We start from the raw sequence: 27,861 nt of genomic DNA on the forward strand, positions 1-27,861 counted from the left end.
GTTCGTGGAGTTTAGAGACAGACGCTCCAAACCCCGTAGAGTTAAACAAGGCGTACCTCAAGGTGGAGTACTATCGCCACATTTGTTTAACTTCTACCTCTCTAAGCTCCCCGCACCTCCACAAATCGTGGAAGTGATTTCATATGCGGACGACTGTACAATCATGGCGACGGGCCACAACATTGATGAATTATGCGTTCTGGTGAATGGTTATCTCCGCGAAATACATCAGTTCTTCACTGCGCGTAACCTGCAATTATCACCAGCGAAGTCGTCAACAACACTTTTTACCACCTGGACGAAGGAAGTAAACCTTAACCTTGGCATCGTGGTCGATGGAGTCCAAATTCCGACCGTGCACCACCCAAAAATATTGGGTGTCACATTTGATAGCCTCTTTACTTACTCAGCTCACGCCACTGCAATCACGCACAAATTGCGAAGTAGAAACAAGGTCCTCAAAGCGCTAACCGGCAGCACTTGGGGTATGGATAAAGAAACCTTGTTGGCTACATATAAAACGATTGGTCGGTCAGTGGTTAACTATGCTGCTCCAGTGTGGTCACCTTCGCTAAGTGATACCCAGTGGAGAAACATTCAAAGCTGCCAAAATGCCGCCCTAAGGACTGTAACGGGCGGCCTACAAATTACCTCGGAACATCACCTGCACGAGGAAACGAAGGTCCTTCCAGTCAAGGAACACAATGTCATGTTGACTAAACAGTTCCTCCTGGGATGTCATCGGAGAAGTCATCCCAATTTTAACATCATACAATTGGATACTCCCCCGAGACATGTCAGGAAGGATCTTCGTATATACGAGGAAAACATATGCAGATATGTGCGGGATCCACTGGATCAGTCCTCGTATTCGGCAGCTTTGAACGACATTCATAGAGACGCCATAAACTCCGCGGTCGCAGGATACCGCATGAATGTCGTACTTGGAGGTCGCCCACCGCCCATAGCAGACACGGAAGAAAACCTGCCGCGGAAAACAAGAGTAGTTCTGGCACAACTAAGATCGGGATGGAGCAACAGGCTCAATGCCTACTGGTCACGTATAGACCGTGCCGTCCCCAACGAATGTCCTGCATGTGGTCAGGGTCCTCATGACACCCACCACATATTCAACTGCTCAGCCAACCCTACTTCACTCTGTCCAATGGATTTATGGACGCATCCAGTTGAAGTAGCCCAATTTTTAGGCCTGGACATTGATGCAGAACCTCCCAACTAGATTATTGTATAGTTTTAGCTGTTACAACAACAACAACAACAAAAATAAGATTTTTCTTATAAATGAAATGATATTTAAAGTTAACAAATCATGTAATATCATTAAAAATATATTATTGTTTTAAAACTTCGTGTTACAAACATGTTATTAAAATCAAAATTTACATAAAATCACTAAGAGAAGGACACTCTATATTGTTTTAGAAACGCTAGATTGTGAATATTTATTATGATTTTTCACAACAAACAAACTCTTTTAAAAATTAATTTATGATAAATAGAATTAGAATAAATCTAATTACAAATAATTTTTTAATATTCGTGTGCTATTTATTTATATATTTCTTTCTAAAAATGTAAAACTTACCAAATTTTCGTTTTGTTTGTTTACATATGTTGTGAACATACGTCTGATATTTTTTACTGGGAAAAAATATCCACTAAAATTAAAAAAAGCCCATCAACATCATTTTTATCGCTCTCTTACTCTCTCTTTGCAAGTTTTCAAAAGTACGCGAACGGAATCCAGTAACAATTGTTACAAATTATTACAAATTATCGAGTACGCGAACAGACCTATTGTCGCTTCCACAGAAAAATATTAAAAAAAATGTTTGGCATTTGTTTTTGTCCATTTCAGGATTTTTTGAAATTTATATGCCCCTTATAATACAGTAAAAGACGTTTTGTGACTAGAAGTAGACTAACAAAAATTTTAATTATTTTTCCCGCGATAAGCTCAAAATTTCGAAAGATTACAGAATTTTTTTAGGCATATTGTACTGAGATCAAGATTTTCAATCGCAGGTAGGGAACTTAGGACCTTTTCAAAAAAGTCGTTTGAGTGGTATTCCTCCAAAAAACTGTTCTATTTGACACCCTATGGTATATATACTGGAGTACTAGAATGGAATCTGTGCGCGTGTTCTGTAACTTTCGAGTCGTGAAAAAAACATTGAAATATTAGACTCTCCCACTTTTTAGTTGCGTGATTTTAAATTGAACACATTAAAATTACAAAATATATTTGAATTACGTGTGTTCACCCTGTTTTAAACAAGACGGTTATAATTTTTTCGACTTTTTTTGTCGATTCAAAAGTTACAGAACACAGGCACTGGTTCGTCTGAACCCCACAAAAGGATTTCCACATATTGAGATAACCGAAATTTGAACTCGATTAAACTACGTTAACACGTGCCGGTCGTCGCTCAAAGTTTGAAAAAAATCCAAATTTTTGGGCAAAAAACATATGTATATGAAGCTATAACTCGAGAACGCACAGTGGGGCAGAATGGAAATTTTTTGGAAATAAATCTGGCATTTTTAAACGGCTGATCCGATCGGGATAAAATTTGGCGTGAGCGTAGCCAAGGAGTATTCGAGTTTAAGTATTGAAGATGAACCCTGCAGATGCCCCAGGGACGGCGCTGTGGCGGCTCAAAGTAGGGTACCTACGACATGTAAAATTTTTAAACTGAACCCTAAATTTTGAAGATGAACCCTGCAGACGCCCCAGGGACGGCGCTGTGGCGGCTCAAAGTAGGGTACCTACGACATGTAAAATTTTTAAACTCGTGCCATTTGTTTTTCACCCAAATACAAAGATTTTTATATTTTGTGAAAGCGCTCGACGAGATCTTGAAAAAACATGCTTGGACATACTACTTATCTCTTATAATATCCGAGTTATAGGCATTTAAAAATTTAGTGATACAAAATTTACCATACCTTGGTCCGCCTTTTTTTGAATACCGGGCGCACAGTGGTATAGGAAAAAAAAAAGAGGGAAATAATTCGGTAACTTCTAAACGGTTAATCCGATTTTAATGAAATTTGGTATGCACAAAGAGGAGGTGTTGTCGAGTTTAGGTTTTGAATTTGGACCTTATAGGCCAACCAGGGGCCCGGCGGGGGGTCCTCAAATTAGGACACCTCGGCTATGTTAAATTTTTAAAACGATCCTATTTCTTCATTTGAGTTCCGATTTAAAAAAAATTTCGTATATAGAATCTCCTCATCGAGCACTATAAAAAATGTCGTCGTAGCAGTAAATTATCTCTTATAGTTTAGGAGATATTCGCATTTGAATATTAAAATTTTAAAATTTTTACCGTCCTTACTTTAGTTTTTTTGATAATAGCAGGTCCAAATATTTCCGATTTTCGCCATTTTTTTTTATTTGCTTAACAACAAGTTTATATACCAAGCAGTGAAAGAATTATGTAAAAATCATGACTGAGTCCAAAGTTATAGGCATTTAAATTTAAAAAATTAAAAAAAGGCGATTTTTTGTCATTTTTTTGGGAAAAAAGTATCTTTTTCTTTTTAAGTTATCTAAAAAGTTTCTAAGAAGATGTATATAGAATTTATACTTTTTGGAAAGCTGACTTTACATAAAATACGATAAATGAAACAAAACCTAAAAATTTTTGATACCGAGGGGACCAGGTCCATCCAAAAAAACCCTATTTTTTATGGAAAATTAAATTTTGAGCAAAAATTCTCAAATCGCATAGTCGATATCAAATTATAGTGACCTGTTTTATATGACCCAATAAGTTCTTAATCATTTTGTAACGGGTTTCGATAACCCCGCCCCTGGTATGGATATAATAGGCAAAAAACCAAAAATCCCATTTTTGGGATTTTTTAAAACTTTTTTGGGAATTCCGGGATTTCTAATAAGAAAATTCGAAATTTTTATTTAATTTTGGATTTTGAGTAAAAAAATCTACCTAACTGTAAAATTTCATCAAAAAATATTCATAAATAAAATTTTTATTGCAATTTGAAAAATTTGTATCTTCGCAAAAACTGAATAAAAAACATTTTTAATTTTTTTTAAAAAAAGTATTCCGCGAATTTTTTAATTTTCAAAAATTATATACAGTTTTGAAAAATAGACAAAATTACCTTTCCATTGATATATAACATGCCTACCTAATGTTTTTTAAGTGACAAATTAATTAGGGAAAACTCAACATCTTTTAGAAAATTTACCTAGCACTATTATTTTCATCCATATATGTAACAAATTTAAGAGTTAACCTTATGGATGAAAATAATAGTGCTAGGCAAATTTTCTAAAAGATGTTGAGTTTTCCCTAATTAATTTGTCACTTAAAAAACATTAGGTAGGCATGTTATATATCAATGGAAAGGTAATTTTGTCTATTTTTCAAAACTGTATATAATTTTTGAAAATTAAAAAATTCGCGGAATACTTTTTTTAAAAAAATTTAAAAAATGTTTTTTATTCAGTTTTTGCGAAGATACAAATTTTTCTAATTGCAATAAAAATTTTATTTATGAATATTTTTTGATGAAATTTTACAGTTAGGTAGATTTTTTTACTTAAAATCCAAAATTAAATCAAAATTTCGAATTTTCTTATTAGAAATCCCGGAATTCCCAAAAAAGTTTTAAAAAATCCCAAAAATGGGATTTTTTAGTTTTTTGCCTATTATATCCATACCAGGGGCGGGGTTATCGAAACCCGTTACAAAATGATTAAGAACATATTGGGTCATATAAAACAGGTCACTATAATTTGATATCGACTATGCGATTTGAGAATTTTTGCTCAAAATTTAATTTTCCATAAAAAATAGGGTTTTTTTGGATGGACCTGGTCCCCTCGGTATCAAAAATTTTTAGGTTTTGTTTCATTTATCGTACTTTATGTAAAGTCAGCTTTCCAAAAAGTATAAATTCTATATACATCTTCTTAGAAACTTTTTAGATAACTTAAAAAGAAAAAGATACTTTTTTCCCAAAAAAATGACAAAAAATCGCCTTTTTTTAATTTTTTAAATTAAAATGCCTATAACTTTGGACTCAGTCATGATTTTTACATAATTCTTTCACTGCTTGATATATAAACTTGTTGTTAAGCGAATAAAAAAAAATGGCGAAAATCGGGAATATTTGGACCTGCTATTATCAAAAAAAACTAAAGTAAGGACGGTAAAAATTTTAAAATTTTAATTTTCAAATGCGAATATCTCCTAAACTATAAGAGATAATTTACTGCTATGACAACATTTTTTATAGTGCTCGATGAGGAGATTCTATATACGAAATTTTTTTTAAATCGGAACTCAAATGAAGAAATAGGATCGTTTTAAAAATTTAACATAGCCGAGGTGTCCTAATTTGATGACCCCCCGCCGGGCCCCTGGTTGGCCTATAAGGTCCAAATTCAAAACCTAAACTCGACAACACCTCCTCTTTGTGCACACCAAATTTCATTAAAATCGGATTAACCGTTTAGAAGTTACCGAATTATTTCCCTCTTTTTTTTTTCCTATACCACTGTGGAGCGTAATTTTGGACCAAATGGACTCAATTTCTTATTAGTTAGACAACAAAATTTCCAATAATATACAAAAAATTTCAGATCAATATCATTTACAGATCCAAAAATATACGTTTTTTAATTTATAAATTCAAAAAATTTTAGATTTTTGCCGTTTTTTGCCAAAAATGTGTCTTAACTCTTTTATTAATAAAATAAAATTTTCTTTAAGAACATATAACAATTTTATAGTTTTCTAAAAGGTATCTTTACGCAGAACGCTTTGGCGTAAAAAACTTGTCCTATTTTTTGAAAATGTTGCCACTGCGTCCTTCCGAATATGACCTATTTTTTATCAAAACTTCAACTTTGGGCGACATGTTCTAAAATCCCAAAGCTGGGATCAGAAAACTGAAAGCAATTTTGGAAACCTCAATATGTTTTCTATTTACTCCAAAAGTATTTTCCCAGCCCTGAAAGAAATGTGGACCCTATGGGCAAAAAAATCCCATTTTTGGGATTTTCATTCCTATTTTTGGGAATTGCGGGATGCCCTTTGAACTTTTCAATTTTTTTTTTTTGCATTTTCTTATTTGAAATGACAAATTTAACAAGCGTTGAAAATTTCATTGAGTTTTGTTCATAAATAAAGATTTTGTCATATATTACATATTTGTTTAATTTCTAAAACTATGATTTATATCAAAATTTTAATAGGGTCGCAGATAGCTACAACAATTTAGTCCATATTTTTCCCTTAATATCATTTTTTAGTTAGATATGGAAATTCTCGACCCTTTACAAAAAATTTCAAGCCAATATCTCAATTACATTCAAAAATATGTTCATTTAAACCTGTGTCCTTTAATTTCATCTTTTTCATATTTTAGTATTAAGTATGACAGAATATACATTTGGTGTTGAATAAAATACAATTTTTAAAAATTATTTAGTTAATTATTTTATTAAAGACTATAAAATTGTATATACAATAAAAAAATTATAATTTTATTATGAGCCACGCACAACAACACCTAAATCACCCCACACAAACCACCTTTCCCGCGCACCGAAACATAAAACACAATTTAATACAATATCATCAGTTAGTATAATAGCTTTTTTTATTTGAACTGTTTATCTTAAACATAATTCAATTAATTCTTACAACCTACTTATATAGTTAATTCCTAACACTACTTATTTTCTATAAAATAATCTGTCATATCGGTATACATATCCAGAAGGTAATATAAGTCCTTTAAATCTTCCTTGTTTTGAGATGATAGAGTTTCATAACAAATCCATCTTTTTCGCATAGTTGAAAGAACAGGATCAGAAGATAGAAGTAAACTATTAAAAATATCTTCATTCTGTGATTGCCTGGAGCATTTTCTTGAGCTGAATAGTTGAACATGCTTAAAATCTCGATTCCTCGCTTCCTGGGCTTCTTCTGTTAACTCTCCAAGTGGAAGAATATTCGATTCAATTATTATTTGACCATGACACAATACTTTGTGTACTGTTGGTGTTAGTTCCCTCCATGGATACAGAGATATAAGTAATTTAGAAATTTCAGATGTGTATTCCCCAAATCGATTTCCATTAATTTTATGTTTACTATTCAGTGCCATTAAAATAGTGTTAACTCTTCGAAGCAACTCCTTGTCGATTCCAGTTATTTTTGAAGTAATTTCAAAATCACGAAAAAACCTTCTCGCCGTATTACCGTCATTTGTACTACTTGAAAGTGGTTTGTCGATGTTTAATCCCATCTGAACTTTAAATTCTTCTTGGATTCTGCTTTTTTCCGCAGCTTTCAATGGGCTCCAGTGCATTTATTTCATCTTTTCAATATTCCACTAAATCTTTTGTTGTTTTCTTTGACTCCTTTATATGTTCAAATCCAATGGGTCTACAAAAATTTTTTGAACCCAGAGTTGTATTGATCCATATATCTTCAAATGATGCTTGACGATGATGGATTAAGGGAATATGAACGAATTCGTAATGGCACTAATGATGACATAAATACACTTTTGTAGTCTGCTAATGTCCGACTTCCACAAGCTTGTTTGTATTCTGGAAGTGCTGATAAACCGTCACATCCCCACTTACATATTAAGACAACATCAAAGTTATGAATTTTCCTTAGTTGGTCTTCTGAAAAGTCTGACACAATTCTTGATGCTGTGTTTTCGAGCAAAGATGATATATCAATACAAGCTTCCACATCATTAACAGCAATAGGTGATGGTAGGATAGTTTGTTTTTTTTTCCTGGATCGCCTTGTATGATGGTAATATATTGTGTCCTTTTTCATGCAGAGCTTTCCTTAATATTTGGTACTTATTTCGACTGAGACCCAGCACATAAGCGCTATTGCTTCCTCTTCAGTAAAATTTGATTATGATGTTGGCGTTAGTATACTTTCCACAATTCGCTTAAGTCGTTTTGGTGGTGCATTAGGAAGAATAGTTGCAATATGTACGACATCCATAGGTTGGTTTTCCTTTTTCAGCATTTCGTTAAATGTATCAGCAATTTCCTCATTTGAGATTGAAAAAAGTTTTTGTGTGACCCTGTTTTTTTTTTTTGACCTTGAACATAAGTCTTCGTATGACTTGCAAGGCGCTCCTGTTGATGTGTTGTAAGTTGAGATTTCCGTAGTAGTTTCCATCCAACTACAAAATTTTAATCGAAATTTCTTTTGATTTCCATCCACAGACTTACTTTTTACATCAAAAAGTTTTAAAAAGTTTTCAATTTTTGATATGCCTGTTTTGTCTACTTTTCTACTATATGTAGTTTTTATATAATTTGAAATGTCTTCAATTCTTTCTGGCCCTTTTGAAGATATACTCCATAAAACGGAACACAACTCTTCGTACTTTAATGTAATCTTCATTGTAGATTTATTAAATATGGTACTTAAAATCTGAGAAGTTTACTTATATACCAATTCTTGTCATTTCCGATACAGGTATTCCAAAGTAAAAAATTACGAATTGTCTACCTATTAACATTTAGGACTATATTACTATAACCTGTAATTCAGTCATTGATATTTCTTATTAGTGAATGAATCGAAATTATCATTACCTGTATATTTTTACCTACATGATCATAAACGAAACAGAACGAAATGATCTGTCGAAAAAATTTAGGTAAAAAATAGTTATAAATTTTTGAAAATTTAAGCATAATAGGACCTTTCAATTATAAGGATAAGCAAACAAATAGAAAATAGGTAAATATAAGATTTAAATATGTTCTGTCATACTTAATACTAAAATATGAAAAAGATGAAATTAAAGGACACAGGTTTAAATGAACATATTTTTGAATGTAATTGAGATATTGGCTTGAAATTTTTTGTAAAGGGTCGAGAATTTCCATATCTAACTAAAAAATGATATTAAGGGATAAATATGGACTAAATTGTTGTAGCTATCTGCGACCCTATTAAAATTTTGATATAAATCATAGTTTTAGAAATTAAACAAATATGTAATATGCAAAAAAAAAAAATTGAAAAGGTCAAAGGGCATCCCGCAATTCTCAAAAATAGGAATGAAAATCCCAAAAATGGGATTTTTTACTTTTTTGCCCATAGGGTCCACATTTCTTTCAGGGCTGGGAAAATACTTTTGGAGTAAATAGAAAACATATTGAGGTTTCCAAAACTGCTTTCAGTTTTCTGATCCCAGCTTTGGGATTTTAGAACATGTCGCCCAAAGTTGAAGTTTTGATAAAAAATAGGTCATATTCGGAAGGACGCAGTGGCAACATTTTCAAAAAATAGGACAAGTTTTTTACGCCAAATCGTTCTGCGTAAAGATACCTTTTAGAAAACTATAAAATTGTTATATGTTCTTAAAGAAAATTTTATTTTAATAATAAAAGAGTTAAGACACATTTTTGGCAAAAAAACGCCAAAAATCTAAAATTTTTTGAATTTATAAATTAAAAAACGTATATTTTTGGATCTGTAAATGATATTGATCTGAAATATTTTGTATATTATTGGAAAAATTGAGTCCATTTGGTCCAAAATTACGCCCGGTATTCAAAAAAAGGCGGACCAATTTTGTATCACTAAATTTTTAAATGCCTATAACTCGGATATTATAAGAGATAAGTAGTATGTCCAAGCATGTTTTTTATTTGGGTGAAAAACAAAAAAATGGCACGAGTTTAAAAATTTTACATGTCGTAGGTACCCTACTTTGAGCCGCCACAGCGCCGTCCCTGGGGCATCTGCAGGGTTCATCTTCAATACTTAAACTCGAATACTCCTTGGCTACGTTCACGCCAAATTTTATCCCGATCGGATCAGCCGTTTAGAAATTCCAGATTTATTTCCAAAAAATTTCCATTCTGCCCCACTGTGCGAACGGTAAATAATAGAAACACGCTTAGTATCTCAAAATAATTTTGAAAAACAATATTTGTTTTTATTATTATGCAAAAATTACATACTAATGATTAGAATAAAGTGATTTTATATATGTACTTTTATATTTAGATAAGAAAATATGTTTAAATTGTTAAAATTAAAATACTGAAGAAATCCAGAGTATTTCTAACATTTATCTTGATTGTGTTTTCATACAGTTTTATTTTATTTATTTTGCGACATTTATAAATTCTTTTTTATTATTAAAAGTAATAAAAATAAAAAATAAGAAAAATGTATGCAATAAGCTGAAAAAAATAATATATAAAAATTTTAAATGATTTAATTGTCGAAATCCAGGAGTATTTCGGTCAAGAGATGGAGGAGTTACATTCTGATCCCCATAATTAATACTGATGGCTAGTAAAGTGTTGGGAAATTTAATAGTTTTAAATTACACTTTTTGTTTATTTTCCCACACTTTGCTAGACAGCAATGTAAGCATAAAAAGTCTTCGTTGCTTAGCTTAATTAAAAAAAAAATTAAATATTAAGTTTTTTAGTCTTAAGATTCAATTAAATAAAAGAGAAAATAAAAATTATATAATTTTGTTTTTTAAAAATCATTATTATCAATATATATATATATATATATATATATATATATATATATATATATATATAAAAATCAATGTATGCTTGTTTATTTGTTTGTTTGTACCTTATAGTAGGCTAAACCACTGAGCGATCTTCTTGAAATTTTCACTGTATGTTCCTCAATATCTGGAAGAAATATGAAAGTTAAAGAGATTTTTATTTATATTGCTTTTAGGGTAGCAAAGCACACTGGGTATAGCTAGTACATTATTAAATATTTACTTTATTTTAAATAGTGTTGCATTATTTTTCATTTTTGTCTCTTAACCTCCCTTTTTTTTGGACACATTGCACACACAGTACAAGAGTAACACAACTCAATATTTTTTTCAGAAAAGGGAACAAATTTTTTACAAATTCTGAAACATAAAGAAAGACATAGCGTTTTTTCTTAAACAGTTAACAACAACAAAATACACTAATATTTTTTAGAGATAAACAAGAATCTTGTGCATAGTTTAAGGCTTAAAGAATATAAAAACGCAAATAAATTTTTGAGTTGAGTCACTTTAGTACTGGGTGTGTGACATATTAAACTAAGTGCTTTACAGAGGAATCCAATCGTATTGAAACTTTTTTAACACTATTTAAAAGTCTTCTAAATCTTGAGTTATTTTCAACTCAAAATATCGTTTAATCGTTTCAGTTATAGATAAATGAAAAAAGTAACGGATAATAAAAAATTTTGATCAGGGTGTTTAAAATAATTATCTTGGCAACAATTTATGTAGAGCAACATTATTTATTGTTAAAATTTGTTCCTTATTTGGGAGCCATTTTGTTTTTTTTATAATTTATCGCACAAAATTTAATTTTTTTTTGATAACTTTTTGTTTTAGTTTTAAAAATCACATAACTATATTTCAATCAAAATAAAAATCTGATATCTTTATAGAAATATAAAAACTTCAATGGGAATTTTACACATTTTTGAATATAAATTGGGGGATTTCGGAATTAGCTATGATAACGTAGTTTTTGCATTTAATAGCTAAATGTAATCAATATTAAGACATTTATTTTGACTTCTCGTTATTACATTAATAAGTAATGATAGGCCGTGATATACAAAAATCTTAATTTTTAATAAAAGTGTTCAAAGTATTTTTCGTAGTTTTTTTTATTTTAGAGCTACTCGGAGAGAGCTCTAAGCTACCTCAGCCTTTAAATATAGGTGAGGGTTCCGACTCTGAATCCTCAGATGATAATAATAATAGCATTATAGCAAATCCCAAAAAGGATGAATTAGAGCAAATGGTGGAAGAGGTGAGTGATAGCATAGCTAAACTACCTATTACTAAGAAAAGACTTTCTGGAGCACAGAGAAGGAAGTTGAAAAAGATGCTTCAGGAAATCATAGTTAGTCAATCCCACGACACTCCAAAGGAAAAATCGGACTCCCTCACAACATCTGAGGCAAAGAGGATCAGGTCTCCCGAGGAATTGACAACTGAGAATAAACCTAAGAAGAAAAAGAGCTCCCCGTCTTCTAATACACAGTCGAAGCCAAGCCATACTTCACTCAAAGGAATCTCAAATGAGAATCCTGCGAGTAAGGGTGACAACGCCAAGCCAGATATTCCGAAGACGAACACGTCGGCGAAATCAACCTCGAAGGTAAAGGAATCTCAAAAGAAGCTCCGAAGAACGAGGAAGGAGAAGCTAGATGGAGGAAAAGGAAAAGAGCCGCCATCTTACGCCAAAGTTGCCAGAAGTAGGCACCGGGACGATCTCTGCTATGCAGTTTACGATGCCGGTAATCCGACAGGCAAAATTCCAATAGACCAACAGAGTAAAATAGAAGACCTGGTCAACAATAAGATAGTGGACCACGCAATCGCTTCAAAGGGCAAACAACCAATAGAGAGCGAGAGCTGCGAGTTCAGCATGGGCGTGATGTTGATGAGGTTGGCATCTCACCAATGTGTTAGCACCCTAAAGAACTTGGTGGAAAGTATCCCTCCTCCCTGGGACGGCGCTAGGCTGGGACTGGCAAAGAAGAGCGAGCTTCCGGTGCTCCTAAAGTCCACTGTCTACATAAAAGGATAAGGCAGTAAACTGGCTAATGAACGTATACTGGAAATTCTTGGAGGTCAAAATGCTGAGCTGGCCGTGGAAAAATGGGATGTCTTTTACAGGAAAGAAGAACCTGAGGGAACTTTATTTGTAATAGGTATCGACCAGAAATCCTGTCATATTCAAAATTGGGAAGGTTCCGATTGGAAGGGCTGTTACAACAAGCCTCGAAAAGGACACTAAAAAACCTAAGACCACAGCATCAGTATCCACTACTTATAACGTTGAGGAGTCAAATCCTAAAATCGAAGAATTTACCATTAACTCGCCAGAAGAAAGTGTAGTTGCCCTTTCCAAAATTGGGAAGGCGCCGATTGAAAGGGCTGTCAAAACCGGCCCGACAAGGACACTAAAACACCTAAGACAGTACCCAAAGCATCATTAGCAAGTACTAGCAATGTTGAGGAGTCAAATCCTAAAAGCGAGGAGGAAATCACTCACCCGCCAGAAGACAGAACAGCAGTGCTCTCCAGAACTAGGAATGTGTCTATTAAAAATACGGCTATTCCTATGCCTGATAAGGACACCGCAGTGCCATCAACAGTATCCACTGCATTAATAGCCACTTCAGGCTATCCGGAGGAGTCAAATCCAAAGAGCGAGGAGGTAACCACCAACTCGCTGGCAGACAGTTTAATGGATGACCATGATTGAGGTTATCCAAATAAACCTCCACCGGAGCGAGATAGCTACCAACGCTCTGATGGCTAAAATCAACACAGGTAAAATACATATAGCTTTAATCCAGGAACCTTGGACGATTCGCAACAAGGTTTCTGGATTAAATCACGTAAATTTCCAACTTTTCTACGCTGATACAGTATCTCGCCCGAGAACATGTATCTTATGTCACAAGAACTTATGTTTTCTCCTCTCAACAGGATTATCAACATCGGATGCAACGGTGCTGAAGCAAGGTCGTGGCAACATATTCCTTGCATCTATTTACCTGCCTTTCGATTCTCCGACACTACCACCAACGTCGGATCTGATGAAACTGGTTGAAGAGGCACAAAGAAAAAATAAGAAAATTGTAATAGGTTGTGATGCCAACTCGCACCATGTAGCTTGGGGTAGTACAAACACCAATCGCAGGGGACAAGCCCTCATGGATTTCCTTAATACTAAAGACTTGATAACATTGAACTTAGGTAATAAAGCTACCTTCGTCAATAGAATCAGAGAAGAAGTATTAGATATAACTATATGTTCAGAAGAGCTTATAAACGAAATTCAGGATTGGAGAGTTTCGGACGAGCACTCCTTTTCTGATCATCGGTACATAAGATTCAAAATACTAAGGCCACCACCAAAGCCGATAAAGTTTCGGAATAAGTCTAAAACTAATTGGACAATGTTCGGGACCTTACTAAAGAACCGTTTAGGTCAGGACACTTTTCAATGTCGAAATAAAGAGGATATAGATGCCAAAGTGGAAACGTTCACAAGTGCCCTGGTTGAATCGTTCGAGGACAGCTGCCCTCTGCGAGAGCGGAGATCTGCCCAGGAAAAACCCTGGGTAACTGGGGAGATCCGGAACCTTGGGAAGACTCTTCGCAAACTATTTAACCGGGCACGGCGTAAAAAGACCGCAGTATACTGGGATGAGTATCGTAATAAACTTGGTGAATATAAGAAAATCGTTCGAAAAGCCAAACGAGACTCCTGGAAACTTTTCTGTGAACAGGTAGATAGCGTAAATGACGTATCGAAGATAAAAAAATTCCTATCCAAAACTCATGTCCAACCGGAATCTATGATCGATGACACGGGCAGGAGGCTTGAGGATATGGAGGAGACAATGAAACAATGGATTCTCATTTCCCATCCGGTATATCGAATAACATAGATGAACCGATATTGGAGGAAGGGGAGGGTAACACGGAAATAGTTATTACAACTGACATGGTTAAAGGGGCAATCAAGAGCTTTGCTCCCTATAAAGCTGGAACGGATAGTCGATAGCATGGTTAAAAGCAGCATACCATACAAAGACCTTAAATATATGCAGCATGCTTATGTAAAGGGACGATCGGTGGAAACCGCTTTAAATGAAGTTGTCCACTACATAGGTGAATCTTTCGATAGCAAACTGTATACACTGGCGGTATGCATTGACATCGAAGGCGCATTCAATAACGTGCACACTGATACCCTTATCCAATCCCTAGACCAGTTTTATGTTGACCGGGTGCTCCGTAACTGGATCAACTACATGCTAAGGAACAGATGGATAAGCTGCGAGATGTACGATATAACTATCAGGAAAAAGGTATTTCGCGGTATACCACAGGGTGGCATTTTGTCACCTTTACTCTGGGTTACCACGATTAATAGCCTCCTAAGGACCCTAACCGAAAAAGGACTTAGACCTGTCTGCTATGCAGACGATGCACAGTGGGGCAGAATGGAAATTTTTTGGAAATAAATCTGGCATTTCTAAACGGCTGATCCGATCGGGATAAAATTTGGCGTGAGCGTAGCCAAGGAGTATTCGAGTTTAAGTTTTGAAGATGAACCCTGCAGATGCCCCAGGGACGGGTACCTACGACATGTAAAATTTTTAAACTCGTGCCATTTTTTGTTTTTGTGAAAGCACTCGACGAGATCTTGAAAAAACATGCTTGGACATACTACTTATCTCTTATAATATCCGAGTTATAGGCATTTAAAAATTTAGTGATACAAAATTTACCATACCTTGGTCCGCCTTTTTTTGAATACCGGGCGTAATTTTGGACCAAATGGACTCAATTTTTTCTTGTTAGTTAGACAACAAAATTTCCAATAATATACAAAAAATTTCAGATCAATATCATTTACAGATCCAAAAATATACGTTTTTTAATTTAAAAATTCAAAAAATTTTAGATTTTTGCCGTTTTTTGCCAAAAATGTGTCTTAACTCTTTTATTAATAAAATAAAATTTTCTTTAAGAACATATAACAATTTTATAGTTTTCTAAAAGGTATCTTTACGCAGAACGCTTTGGCGTAAAAAACTTGTCCTATTTTTTGAAAATGTTGCCACTGCGTCCTTCCGAATATGACCTATTTTTTATCAAAACTTCAACTTTGGGCGACATGTTCTAAAATCCCAGAAAACTGAAAGCAGTTTTGGAAACCTCAATATGTTTTCTATTTACTCCAAAAGTATTTTCCCAACCCTGAAAGAAATGTGGACCCTATGGGCAAAAAAGTAAAAAATCCCATTTTTGGGATTTTCATTCCTATTTTTGGGAATTGCGGGATGCCCTTTGACCTTTTCAATTTTTTTTTTTGCATTTTCTTATTTGAAATGACAAATTTAACAAGCGTTGAAAATTTCATTGAGTTTTGTTCATAAATAAAGATTTTGTCATATATTACATATTTGTTTAATTTCTAAAACTATGATTTATATCAAAATTTTAATAGGGTCGCAGATAGCTACAACAATTTAGTCCATATTTATCCCTTAATATCATTTTTTAGTTAGATATGGAAATTCTCGACCCTTTACAAAAAAATTCAAGCCAATATCTCAATTACATTCAAAAATATGTTCATTTAAACCTGTGTCCTTTAATTTCATCTTTTTCATATTTTAGTATTAAGTATGACAGAACATTTTAAATCTTATATTTACCTATTTTCTATTTGTTTGCTTATCCTTATAATTGAAAGGTCCTATTATACTTAAATTTTAAAAAATTTATAACTATTTTTTACCTAAATTTTTTCGACAGATCATTTCGTTCTGTTTCGTTTATGATCATGTAGGTAAAAATATACAGGTAATGATAATTTCGATTCATTCACTAATAAGAAATATCAATGACTGAATTACAGGTTATAGTAATATAGTCCTAAATGTTAATAGGTAGACAATTCGTAATTTTTTACTTTGGAATACCTGTATCAGAAATGACAAGAATTGGTATATAAGTAAACTTCTTAGATTTTAAGTACCATATTTAATAAATCTACAATGAAGACTACATTAAAGTACGAAGAGTTGTGTTCCGTTTTATGGAGTGTATCTTCAAAAGGGTCAGAAAGAATTGAAGACATTTCAAATTATATAAAAACTACATATAGTAGAAAAGTAGACAAAACAGGCATATCAAAAATTGAAAACTTTTTGATGTAAAAAGTAAGTCTGTGGATGAAAATCAAAAGAAATTTCGATTAAAATTTTGTAGTTGGATGGAAACTACTACGGAAATCTCAACTTACAACACATCAACAGGAGCGCCTTGCAAGTCATACGAAGACTTATGTTCAAGGTCAAAAAAAAAGAGGGTCACACAAAAACTTTTTTCAATCTCAAATGAGGAAATTGCTGATACATTTAACGAAATGCTGAAAAAGGAAAACCAACCTATGGATGTCGTACATATTGCAACTATTCTTCCTAATGCATCACCAAAACGACTTAAGCGAATTGTGGAAAGTATACCAACTCCAACATCACAATCAAATTTTACTGAAGAGGAAGCAATAGCGCTTATGTTGGAACTGGGTCTCAGTCGAAATAAGTACCAAATATTAAGGAAAGCTCTGTATGAAAAAGGACACAATATATTACCATCATATAAGGCGATCCAGGAAAAAAACAAACTATCCTACCATCACCTATTGCTGTTAATGATGTGGAAGCTTGTATTGATATATCATCTTTGCTCGAAAACACAGCATCAAGAATTGTGTCAGACTTTTCAGAAGACCAACTAAGGAAAATTCATAACTGTGATGTTGTCTTATGTGTAAGTGGGGATGTGACGGTTTATCAGCACTTCCAGAATACAAACAAGCTTGTGGAAGTCGGACATTAGCAGACTACAAAAGTGTATTTATGTCATCATTAGTGCCATTACGAATTCGTTCATATTCCCTTAATCCATCATCGTCAAGCATCGGAAATTCATTTGAAGATATATGGATCAATACAACTCCGAGTTCAAAAAATTTTTGTAGACCCATTGGATTTGAATATATAAAGGAGTCAAAGAAAACAACAAAAGATTTAGTGGAATATTTAAAAGATGAAATAAATGCACTGGAGCCCATTTGCATAAAAATAAAGGAATTCTCTATTAACGTATCATATCAGCTAAGCTTAACAATGATTGATGGAAAGGTCAGCAATGCCATAACAGAAACTTCTTCCTTCTGGAGATGCTCAATATGTAATGAGAAAAAGTCGCAATTCTCAAATATAAACAAAAGCAGAAGTATTAATGAAGAAGTCCTGTCTTTCGGAATTTCACCACTTCATGCCAGAATACGATTTTTGGATTACTTTTTACACATAGCATACGACTTCAAATATAGAAGTGTGCCAGAGAATCTTACTAAATTAACAAAAAATAATGAAGAATTGAAAGAACTGAGAGCTGCGGAAAAAAGCAGAATTTAAAGTTGCGGTAGTACAAATGAAGGTAATACGGCGAGAAGGTTTTTTCGTGATTTTGAAATTACTTCAAAAATAACTGGAATCGACAAGGAGTTGCTTAACACTATTTTAATGGCACTGAATAGTAAACATAACATTAATGGAAATCGATTTGGGGAATATACATCTGCAATTTCTAAATTACTTGTATCTCTGTATCCATGGAGGGAACTAACACCAATAGTACACAAAGTATTGTGTCATGGTCAAATAATAATTGAATCGAATATTCTTCCACTTGGAGAGTTAACAGAAGAAGCCCAGGAAGCGAGGAATCGAGATTTTAAGCATGTTCAACTATTCAGCTCAAGAAAATGCTCCAGGCAATCACAGAATGAAGATATTTTTAATAGTTTACTTCTATCTTCTGATCCTGTCCTTTCAACTATGCGAAAAAGATGGATTTGTTATGAAACTCTATCATCTCAAAACAAGGAAGATTTAAAGGACTTATATTACCTTCTGGATATGTATACCGATATGACAGATTATTTTATAGAAAATAAGTAGTGTTAGGAATTAACTATATAAGTAGGTTGTAAGAATTAATTGTATTATGTTTAAGATGAACAGTTCAAATAAAAAAAGCTATTATACTAACTGATGATATTGTATTAAATTGTGTTTTATATTTCGGTGCGCGGGAAAGGTGGTTTGTGTGGGGTGATTTAGGTGTTGTTGTGCGTGGCTCATAATAAAATTATAATTTTTTATTGTATATACAATGTTATAGTCTTTAATAAAATAATTAACTAAATAATTTTTAAAAATTGTCCAAATATTTTATTCAACACCAAATGTATGTTCTGTCATACTTAATACTAAAATATGAAAAAGATGAAATTAAAGGACACAGGTTTAAATGAACATATTTTTGAATGTAATTGAGATATTGGCTTGAATTTTTTTGTAAAGGGTCGAGAATTTCCATATCTAACTACAAAATGATATTAAGGGATAAATATGGACTAAATTGTTGTAGCTATCTGCGACCCTATTAAAATTTTGATATAAATCATAGTTTTAGAAATCAAACAAATATGTAATATATGACAAAATCTTTATTTATGAGCAAAACTCAATGAAATTTTCAACGCTTGTTAAATTTGTCATTTCAAATAAGAAAATGCAAAAAAAATTGAAAAGGTCAAAGGGCATCCCGCAATTCCCAAAAATAGGAATGAAAATCCCAAAAATTTTTTCCTTCTTTGCCCGTAGGGTCTACATTTCTTTCAGGGCTGGGAAAATACTTTTGGAGTAAATAGAAAACATATCGAGGTTTCCAAAATTGCTTTCAGTTTTCTGATCCCAGCTTTGGGATTTTAGAACATGTCGCCCAAAGTTGAAGTTTTGATAAAAAAATAGGTCATATTCGGAAGGACGCAGTGGCAACATTTTCAAAAAATAGGACAAGTTTTTTACGCCAAAGCGTTCTGCGTAAAGATACCTTTTAGAAAACTATAAGATTGTTATATGTTCTTAAAGAAAATTTTATTTTAATAATAAAAGAGTTAAGACATATTTTTGGCAAAAAAACGACAAAAATCTAAAATTTTTTGAATTTATAAATTAAAAAACGTATATTTTTGGATCTGTAAATGATATTGATCTGAAATTTTTTGTATATTATTGGAAATTTTGTTGTCTAACTAACAAGAAAAAATTGAGTCAAAAAAAGGTATGGTAAATTTTGTATCACTAAATTTTTAAATGCCTATAACTCGGATATTATAAGAGATAAGTAGTATGTCCAAGCATGTTTTTTCAAGATCTCGTCGAGCGCTTTCACAAAATATAAAATAATAAAATGTATTTGGGTGAAAAACAAAAAAATGGCACGAGTTTAAAAATTTTACATGTCGTAGGTACCCTACTTTGAGCCGCCACAGCGCCGTCCTTGGGGCATCTGCAGGCTTCATTAAAATGGAGACACCACATAGAGGATAGGATCAACAAGGCACATCGGTGCTGGGCGATATGTAGGAGAACCATAGGCATGAAATGGGGTCTTTGTCCTACTATGACAAATTGGCTTTATAAAAGTATAATTAGACCAATTCTAGCTTATGCTTCAATAATCTGGTGGACTGCTTTGGACAAAAAGTGTAATATCAAACTACTACAGGGAGTTCAGCGTACATGCTGCTTGGGTATAAGTGGTGCCATGTGTACTACTTCAACCAAGGCTCTGGAAACGTTGCTAGATATTCCACCCATTGAAACATACATAAGATATGAGGCGGCGCTTACAGCCGAACGGCTCTTTACTTTAGGCGAACTGGCCAAAAACGGTTATAGAACACGTCATCAATGTATACTGGACACATTGGAAGGTTATACACATTCATCAGACGTGCCTGATCGCATACCACACACTGAATATGTCGGAAACTTTGAAACGCTAATCCCAGATAGAATGTCTTGGTCAAGCGGAACATTAGAATACCAGTAGGAATCCGTTGCTACACGGATGGCTCTAAATTAGGGGACAAAGTGGGCCTGGGGTTCTATATTGAAGACCCAGAAACAGAAATATACCACCGTTTACCTAATCATAACACAAGCTTCTAGCCAGAAGTACGAGCAATAACGGAATGTGTAAATTGGATTAGAATATATATGGCGCCCACAGGGCTTAACATATTTACCGACAGCCAGAAGGCAATTTGTGCGATATCAGGTGATAGAATTAAATCTAAGACCGTATTGGATTGTAAGAAAGCTTTAACTGAATACTCTCCCAGAGGTAAGGTTCACATCATATGGGTACCAGGCCACTCGGGAGTAGTCGGCAACGAAAGGGCGAATGTAATAGTTTTAAAGGGAAGGGAGCTCGATGTAGTTAACCTGACAAACGCAAAACCATTCGACGCAACAAAAGCTGAATTAAAAATATGGATGAGAGAATCCCATAAGGCCTCTTGGAATAATGAAACGGTGGGTAGAACCACAAAGATTCTATGGGGTGACCCTGATGAGAGCAAGACGAGTAATCTTCTCAAAATGAGCAAGGATTACGAGCACATCTATACAAAATTGGACGTGCGAATTCAGACGAATGTAGAGCATGTGGAGAGGACAGTGAAACTCTGGAGCACTTTCTTTGCCATTGTCAGGTATTCGTCGAAGTTAGATCCAAGTATCTTGGAAGTGATGTTATTCCGGAAATAACATTCTTAACCAACACCGATTGGAAGATTCTTAGGAATTACGTCCAGGAAACTGAGTTTCTGAACATGGAAAATAATACATTCAATGAACAATTTTTTTTTCTTGAATTGGAGCGCACAACAGGCCCGATAGTGGCCTAGGTGTATTTCTTCGGATTTGATGTAGTATACATCCTCCTATCAACCTAACCTAACCTAATATTTCAAAAAAGTAAACTCTGGACCCATATGAGATTTACAAGATATATTCTGTGAACAATCATGGAAATCCACCAATTAGATCCATGATTTATTGTTTTCAACATCCCTATTACGGTACACATTTTTATGATCTCCTTTTTATATCCATTATCAAAAAAGATGGGGGTACATTGATTGTGTCATTCAGTGTGTAACACATTGAAATATTGGTCATATATATGTATATAGCAATTCAACGCTAGCAATGCTCGTCCGTCAGTTCACAATTATTTACTATACGTAAGATTTGTTTGGTATCGAAAATGGGCAATATCGGTCCACGTTTTCGCATAGCCCCCGAAAAACAGTTTTAACATTCGTAACTAGTTTAAAATTACCAGTATAGCTATGAAATTCCACAAAAACTAGTCTTATGTGCACCAAAATTACTCTACCAAATTTTATGAAAATCGGTCTTTAATTGACCCAACCCCACCAAATAAGGCCCCTTAAAAAAATTACTTTAACACTCATTCACCCTTAGAAAGCCCCTGAAAAAACGAAAAACTCTGCCAAATTTTGTGAGGGTCCTGTAGCTTAAGTGGTTAGCACGTTAATCACTAAGCATGATTTGGTTAGCGAGCCCTTGGTTCGATCCCCAGCCGCTGCCAATCAACAACATCAGTTTATGATAAATTATTAGTATCTATCAAAAACTGATATTTATCACAGCGCCCTCCTTCGGCGGTATACTCTATATCATTAAATCGTCGCCGAAGTAAAATAAATACAAAAAGCTTAAACTAATGCGCCAGAGGCGCTGCAACACTGTTCTAAAAATAAACATAACGTGCAATTACACAGTTGTAGGTAAAAAAGCTTTCTTCTATCCTTCACTTTCACCACCTTTCTCCTCTACTGTATTCGTTTCCAAAGAAAGTAACACGGTCTATGTATTTATAGGCATTAATGTCTGAGTGTTACTTCTCTTTAAAAAAATATCTTTAACCTCCCTACAGCAATGAAAGTTGATATTAACAAGATCTACAAAACAAGATAACAAAATTTATTTATAAGGAAGCATTCCTTTTCGGCAGTGATTTGATGGTGGGTAAATAATAGTCGGCATGGCCGAATATAACACCTTTACTTGTATTACTCACTTGCATTTTTCCTTGTGCCGATGTTCAAACATCGCATAATTTTAATTTTTAATAAAACCTAATTGTTAAATAAAACTTAAGCGCATGCACCTTTTTTTGTAGTTACAATATCAATATCGTGGGTTTGTATGCCGATAGAATTTCTGGTGTGTTCAACTCAATAGGCGGATGGTCATTGCCTTCTTACTCAGAAAATTGAGTTAAAATTTATTATACCCCGATTCTCGCTCACAACAATTGTTATTTTGATGTTGTAAATTGCGATTATGATTGACAACACTTATGTGCAGTGATGTATTTTGAGTTGTCTATGTAAATTTACTCGTATTATCGTTTACAACATGCCTTCCTATGTGTCTTTAGAAGTATCAAAGACTTACAAATGATCATTAGTTGTTGTGTATTGAGTTTTTATGTTTAGGTTAGGTATAATATTTTTCAGTGCTCAGAAACAGTTTCTTGGACGTAATTCCTAAGAATTTTCCAATCAGTGTTAGTCAGGAATGTTATTTCCGGAATAACATCACTTCCAAGATACATGGATTTAATTTCGTCGAATGATTGACAGTGACAAAGAAAGTGCTCCAGAGTTTCACTGTCCTCTCCTCATGGTCTACAATCGTCTGAATCAGCACGGCCAATTTTGCATAGATGTGCTCGTAATCCTGTGTGTCCACTCAGAATACGTACCATCAAACTAACTTCAGACTTGCTCATTTTGAGGAGATTTCTCGTCTTGTTCTCATCAGGGTCACCCCATAGGATCTTTGTGGTTCATTATTCCAAGAGGCCTTATGGGATTCCCTCACCCATATTTTAAGTTCAGCTTATGGTTTTGCGTTTATCAGGTTAACTACATCGAGCTCCCTCCCCTATAAAGCTATTACATTCGCCCTTTCGTTGCCGACTACTCCCGAGTGTCCTCGTACCCGTATGATGTAAACCTTACCTTACTTTAGTTAAAGTTTTCTTACAATCCAATACGGTCTTAGATTTAATTCTCTCACCTGATATCGCCCTAATTGCATTCTGGCTGTCGGTGAATATATTAAGGGCCGTGGACGCAATATTTATTCTAATCCAATTTACATATTCCGTTATTGCTGATTAGGTAAACGGTGGTATATTTCTGTTTCTGGGTCTTCAATATAGAACCCCAGTAGTAGATTTGCACTTTTTGTCTAAAGCAGTCCACCAGATTATTGAAGAACAAGCTAGAATTGGGCTAATTACACTTTTATAAAGCCAATTTGTCATAGTAGGACTAAGACCCCATTCCAAGCCTATATATATCACCCAGCACCGATGTGCCTTGTTGATCCTATCCTCTATGTGGTGTCTACATTTTAATTTCCGGTCGAGAATTACACCTAAGTACTTAACTTTGTCTGTCACCGGTATCTCATTGCCCAGGAAGCAAGGTTCAGGTAGAAATTTTTGTCTTTCTTGTGAAGAGGCAGATTTCTGTCTTCGCCGGGTTAACATTGAGGACTCTCGGTTGAGCCCAGCTTAAGGCCGTATTCAGAGCCTCCTCAGCTCTTCTACACAAGTAATTTGGATCCTTTCCCTTTAAAAGTATTACAACATCGTCTGCATAGCAGACAGGTCTAAGTCCTTTCTCAGTTAGGGTCCTTAGGAGGCTATTAATCGTGGTAACCCAGAGTAAAGGTGACAAAATGCCACTCTGTAGTATACCGCGAAATACCTTTTTCCTAATAGTAATGTAGTACATCTCGCAGCTTATCCATCTGTTCCTTAGCATGTAGTTGATCCAGTTATGAACTTCGTTTAAAGCGGTTTTCACCGATCGTCCTTTAAATAAGCATGCTACTTTAATTTTAGGTCTTTGTCGGGTATACTGCTTTTAACCATACTATCGACCATCCGTTCCAAGGTTTTAAGTAGGAAGGACGTAAGACTTATAGGTCGATAAGACTTAGGTGTCGCATAGCTAGGTTTCTCTGGTTTAGGTAAAAATATTACACTTGCATCCTGCCATGTAATGGGGGTATATGTGAATTTCAAGCATGCAGTAAATATCTGAGACAGATGTACGGAAACCAGTCCCGCCTTCATCTGTAAGAGTGCCGGGAAAATGCCATCCGGCCCTGCAGCTTTATAGGGAGCGAAGCTCTTGATTGCCCCTCTAACCATATCAGATGTATTAACTATTTCCGTGTTAGCCTCCCCTTCCTCCAAAATCGGTTCATCTATGTTATTCGAAATACCGGGTGGGAAATGATAGTCCATTAGGAGTTTCATTGTCTACTCCATATCCTCCAGCCTCCTGCCCATGTCATCGACCATAGATTCCAGTTGTACGTCATTTACAGCCCATTCAATCGGCGCCTCCCCAATTTTGGAAAGGGCAGCTGCACCTTCTTTTCAAGAGTTAGTGGTGCTTTCCTCGCTTTTAGGATTTGACTCCTTAACGTTATCAGTAGTTGCTACTGATGCTGTGGTCTTAGGTTTTTTAGTGACCTTTTCGAGGCTTGTTGTAACAGCCCTTCCAATCGGCACCTTCCCAATTTTGAATATGACAGCTTTAGAGGCGAAGTAAGCCCTACGTTTATTCTTGGTAAGACTAGCCATAGATTTCTGGTCGATACCTATTACAAGTAAAGTTCCCTCAGGTTCTTCTTTCCTGTAAAAGACATTCCATTTATCCACGGCCAGCTCAGCATTTGACCACCAAGAATTTCCAGTATACGTTCATTAGCCAGTTTACTGCCCCATCCTTTTATTTAGACAGTGGACTTTAAGAGAACCGGAAACTCGCTCTTCTTTGCCAGTCCCAGCTTAGCGCTGTCCCAGAGAGGACATTGGTGAGATGCCAACCTCATCAACATCATCCCGTTGTCTTCTTCTGGCTACTTTGGCATGGCTCTTTTCGTTTTCCATTGTCTAGAGAGGCTTTTTTGAGATACCCGTTCGGGGCTTCTTTTAAGAAGAAATTGATTTCGCCGACTTGGTCGTCTTCGGAAAAGCTATCTTGGCGTTGTCACCCTTACTCGCAGGATTCTGACTTGAGATTCCTTTGAGTGAAGCATGGCTTGGCTTCGACTGTGTATTAAGACGGGGAGCTCTTTTTCTTTCTTAGGTTTATTCTCAGTTGTCAACTCTTCGGGAGACCTGATCCTTTTTGCCTCAGATCTTGTGAGTAAAATTTTTCCTTTTGAGTGTCGTTGGATTGACTAACTATGATTTCCTGAAGCACCTTTTTCAACTTCCTCCTCTGTCCTCCAGATAGTCTTTTCTTGGTAATGGGTTTAGTTTAGCTATGCTATCACTCTCCTGTTTCACCATTTGCTCTACTTCATCCTTTTTGGGATTTGCTATAATGGTGTTGTTATTATCATCTGAGGATTCAGAGTCGGAGTCCTCGCCTATATTTAAAGGCTGAGGTAGCTTAGAGCTTTCTCCGAGTACATCCTTCTATTTTACCCCCATGTTTTTGCCAATGGTATGCTGTACACTTGACGCAGGTGACTCCCGAGTAGATCAACACTTGCCGCCGGTACTGGGTTATTTAGGCCCTGCACCGTAACTTTTATCTTTTTATTTTCCATGATTGTTTTTTCCAGACAGATAACCACCCCCTATCCGCCAACCGCGGACGCGCTCGGTAGGAAAAACTGGAAAACTCCCCCGAGTTTTAAATAATAAAATTTTTAAAATTAAAATGGATAAAAAATTTTAAGTTGTATATAATATTTTGCAAAACGTTTATTAATGTAATTGTTAATATTTCTTAGAAAAATAACAAATAATTTAATTTTGATTAATAATGTCTACCTTTTGCGCCAATATTGGTCTGATTATAAGTAGCGGCACTTCTCTTAAGAGTGCATTAAAGAAATATTCTAATCAACTTAAAACAGCCCATATTAATTGCCAAAGTTCTCGGCCTTCTAATAACTCTGTCAAGTTTGATGAAATTAAAAGTATTTGTGGTGGGAATTTTGACTTGATTGGTATGTCAGAAACTTGGCTTAAGCCACATGTTGCCGATGCTTCAATAAGTATTCATGTCTACAAGCTAATTAGGAATGGCCGATTAGTTAATCGAGGTGGTGGTGTTGGAGTTTATGTTGCTGACTGACTGTGTTGTTTTGAAGGTTTCAGAACTTAGCTGTGAAACTGCTGTGTGACGTACTTTGATGTTGGTGAGTGATCCTGAAATGATTGAATTTGTTGACCAGGGACAAGTCCCGTCCATATCGCATCACTCGTTGATATGTGCTGCATTTAGTTTGAAAGTTAATTCTTTTCAGGAATATTACCGAGCAAAAACTCGGTAATGGGTTGTACTTCTATAACCACTTACTTTTCAATGACTACTACTTGCCGTCTGCATTAATTAGAATTACTCTAGTAATGACTTTTTTATAATCTGACATAGAAGTACTTTATTTTTGGCATTGTCATTTTGTTTGCACATTTTATTTAATTGCGCAATAAAATAGCTAAGCAGTGGTGCAGTGAGTAGAACATTTGACTAATAAACCGAAGTCCCTGGTTCGTATTCTAGCTGGCTCTTTTTATCATTAAAAAACAAAATAACTTACTCAACAACCGTTTTGTAAGAGAAATTGCAAGTACTTCTTTAACTCAATATTTGTAAGCGAGCGTAGAAGTACTTGCCTCCAATGACATCACCGTGTTAAAATAATGACTTTAAATGCTAATGAAGAAGTACTGAAAAGAGGTTTTATTAGCTTTTTAACTCATTACTTTTCAATGTGAGTTTTTCCTGGGTATCAATTGGAATATTCTACATTCGATTTTAGCTGAATTTGACACAGTTTCCTTTTTTGGATCAACCATAATTGAACATCAATGCTCTCTTCTTCGTTGATTAGTGAGCTATACATGTTTGTTCCTGTTGTTAAGGACAAATTATGTAATGATTGTGATAAGTAGATGAAGAGTGAGAGCATTTTGTTAGCTAAGCCACTAAGGGACTTGGCTTTCCTAAACTTTTGGTTATCTAGATCAAAAGAACATTAATTTTACACTAAATTGTATTCAGGGTTAGATGCATCTACATTATGGAGTGTTTTGAAGAAAGGGGGCTTTTATGGTTGTAAACCTTTCAGTACTGAAGCTGATGTTAATGATATTAATAGGTATTTTGTTAATAGTTCGAGCTCATCGAATTTTAATTATCCTAATTTTAACTTGTTTAATGATGATATTGGTTCTTTCTCTTTTAGATGTATTAATGCGGATGAGTTCTAG

General features: G+C 34.6%; 1 protein-coding gene across 1 annotated transcript; it reads left to right on the plus strand.

The window, feature by feature from the left end:
• Window positions 1–163: 163 nt before the first annotated feature.
• Window positions 164–27,861, plus strand: LOC119616356. Its single transcript, XM_037972716.1, has 3 exons — window positions 164–929; window positions 27,653–27,749; window positions 27,837–27,861. The coding sequence occupies exons 1-3, from the start codon at window positions 164–166 to the stop codon at window positions 27,859–27,861; spliced, it is 888 nt and encodes a 295-aa protein (XP_037828644.1).

Source organism: Lucilia sericata, unplaced genomic scaffold (assembly GCF_015586225.1).
Source record: "Lucilia sericata isolate MDLA Ls3-8-SP2 unplaced genomic scaffold, ASM1558622v1 Contig000068F_arrow, whole genome shotgun sequence".
NCBI lineage: Eukaryota > Metazoa > Arthropoda > Insecta > Diptera > Calliphoridae > Lucilia > Lucilia sericata.

Bases quoted from the DNA above. Each gene is read 5' to 3' on its own strand.
- LOC119616356 (XM_037972716.1), top strand. From the start codon at position 164: ATGGCGACGGGCCACAACATTGATGAATTATGCGTTCTGGTGAATGGT. The intron at 930-27,652 runs GCATGAATGTCG...AATTGTATTCAG, and splicing joins CTCCGCGGTCGCAGGATACC to GGTTAGATGCATCTACATTA. The intron at 27,750-27,836 runs GTATTTTGTTAA...TTTCTCTTTTAG, and splicing joins GATGTTAATGATATTAATAG to ATGTATTAATGCGGATGAGT.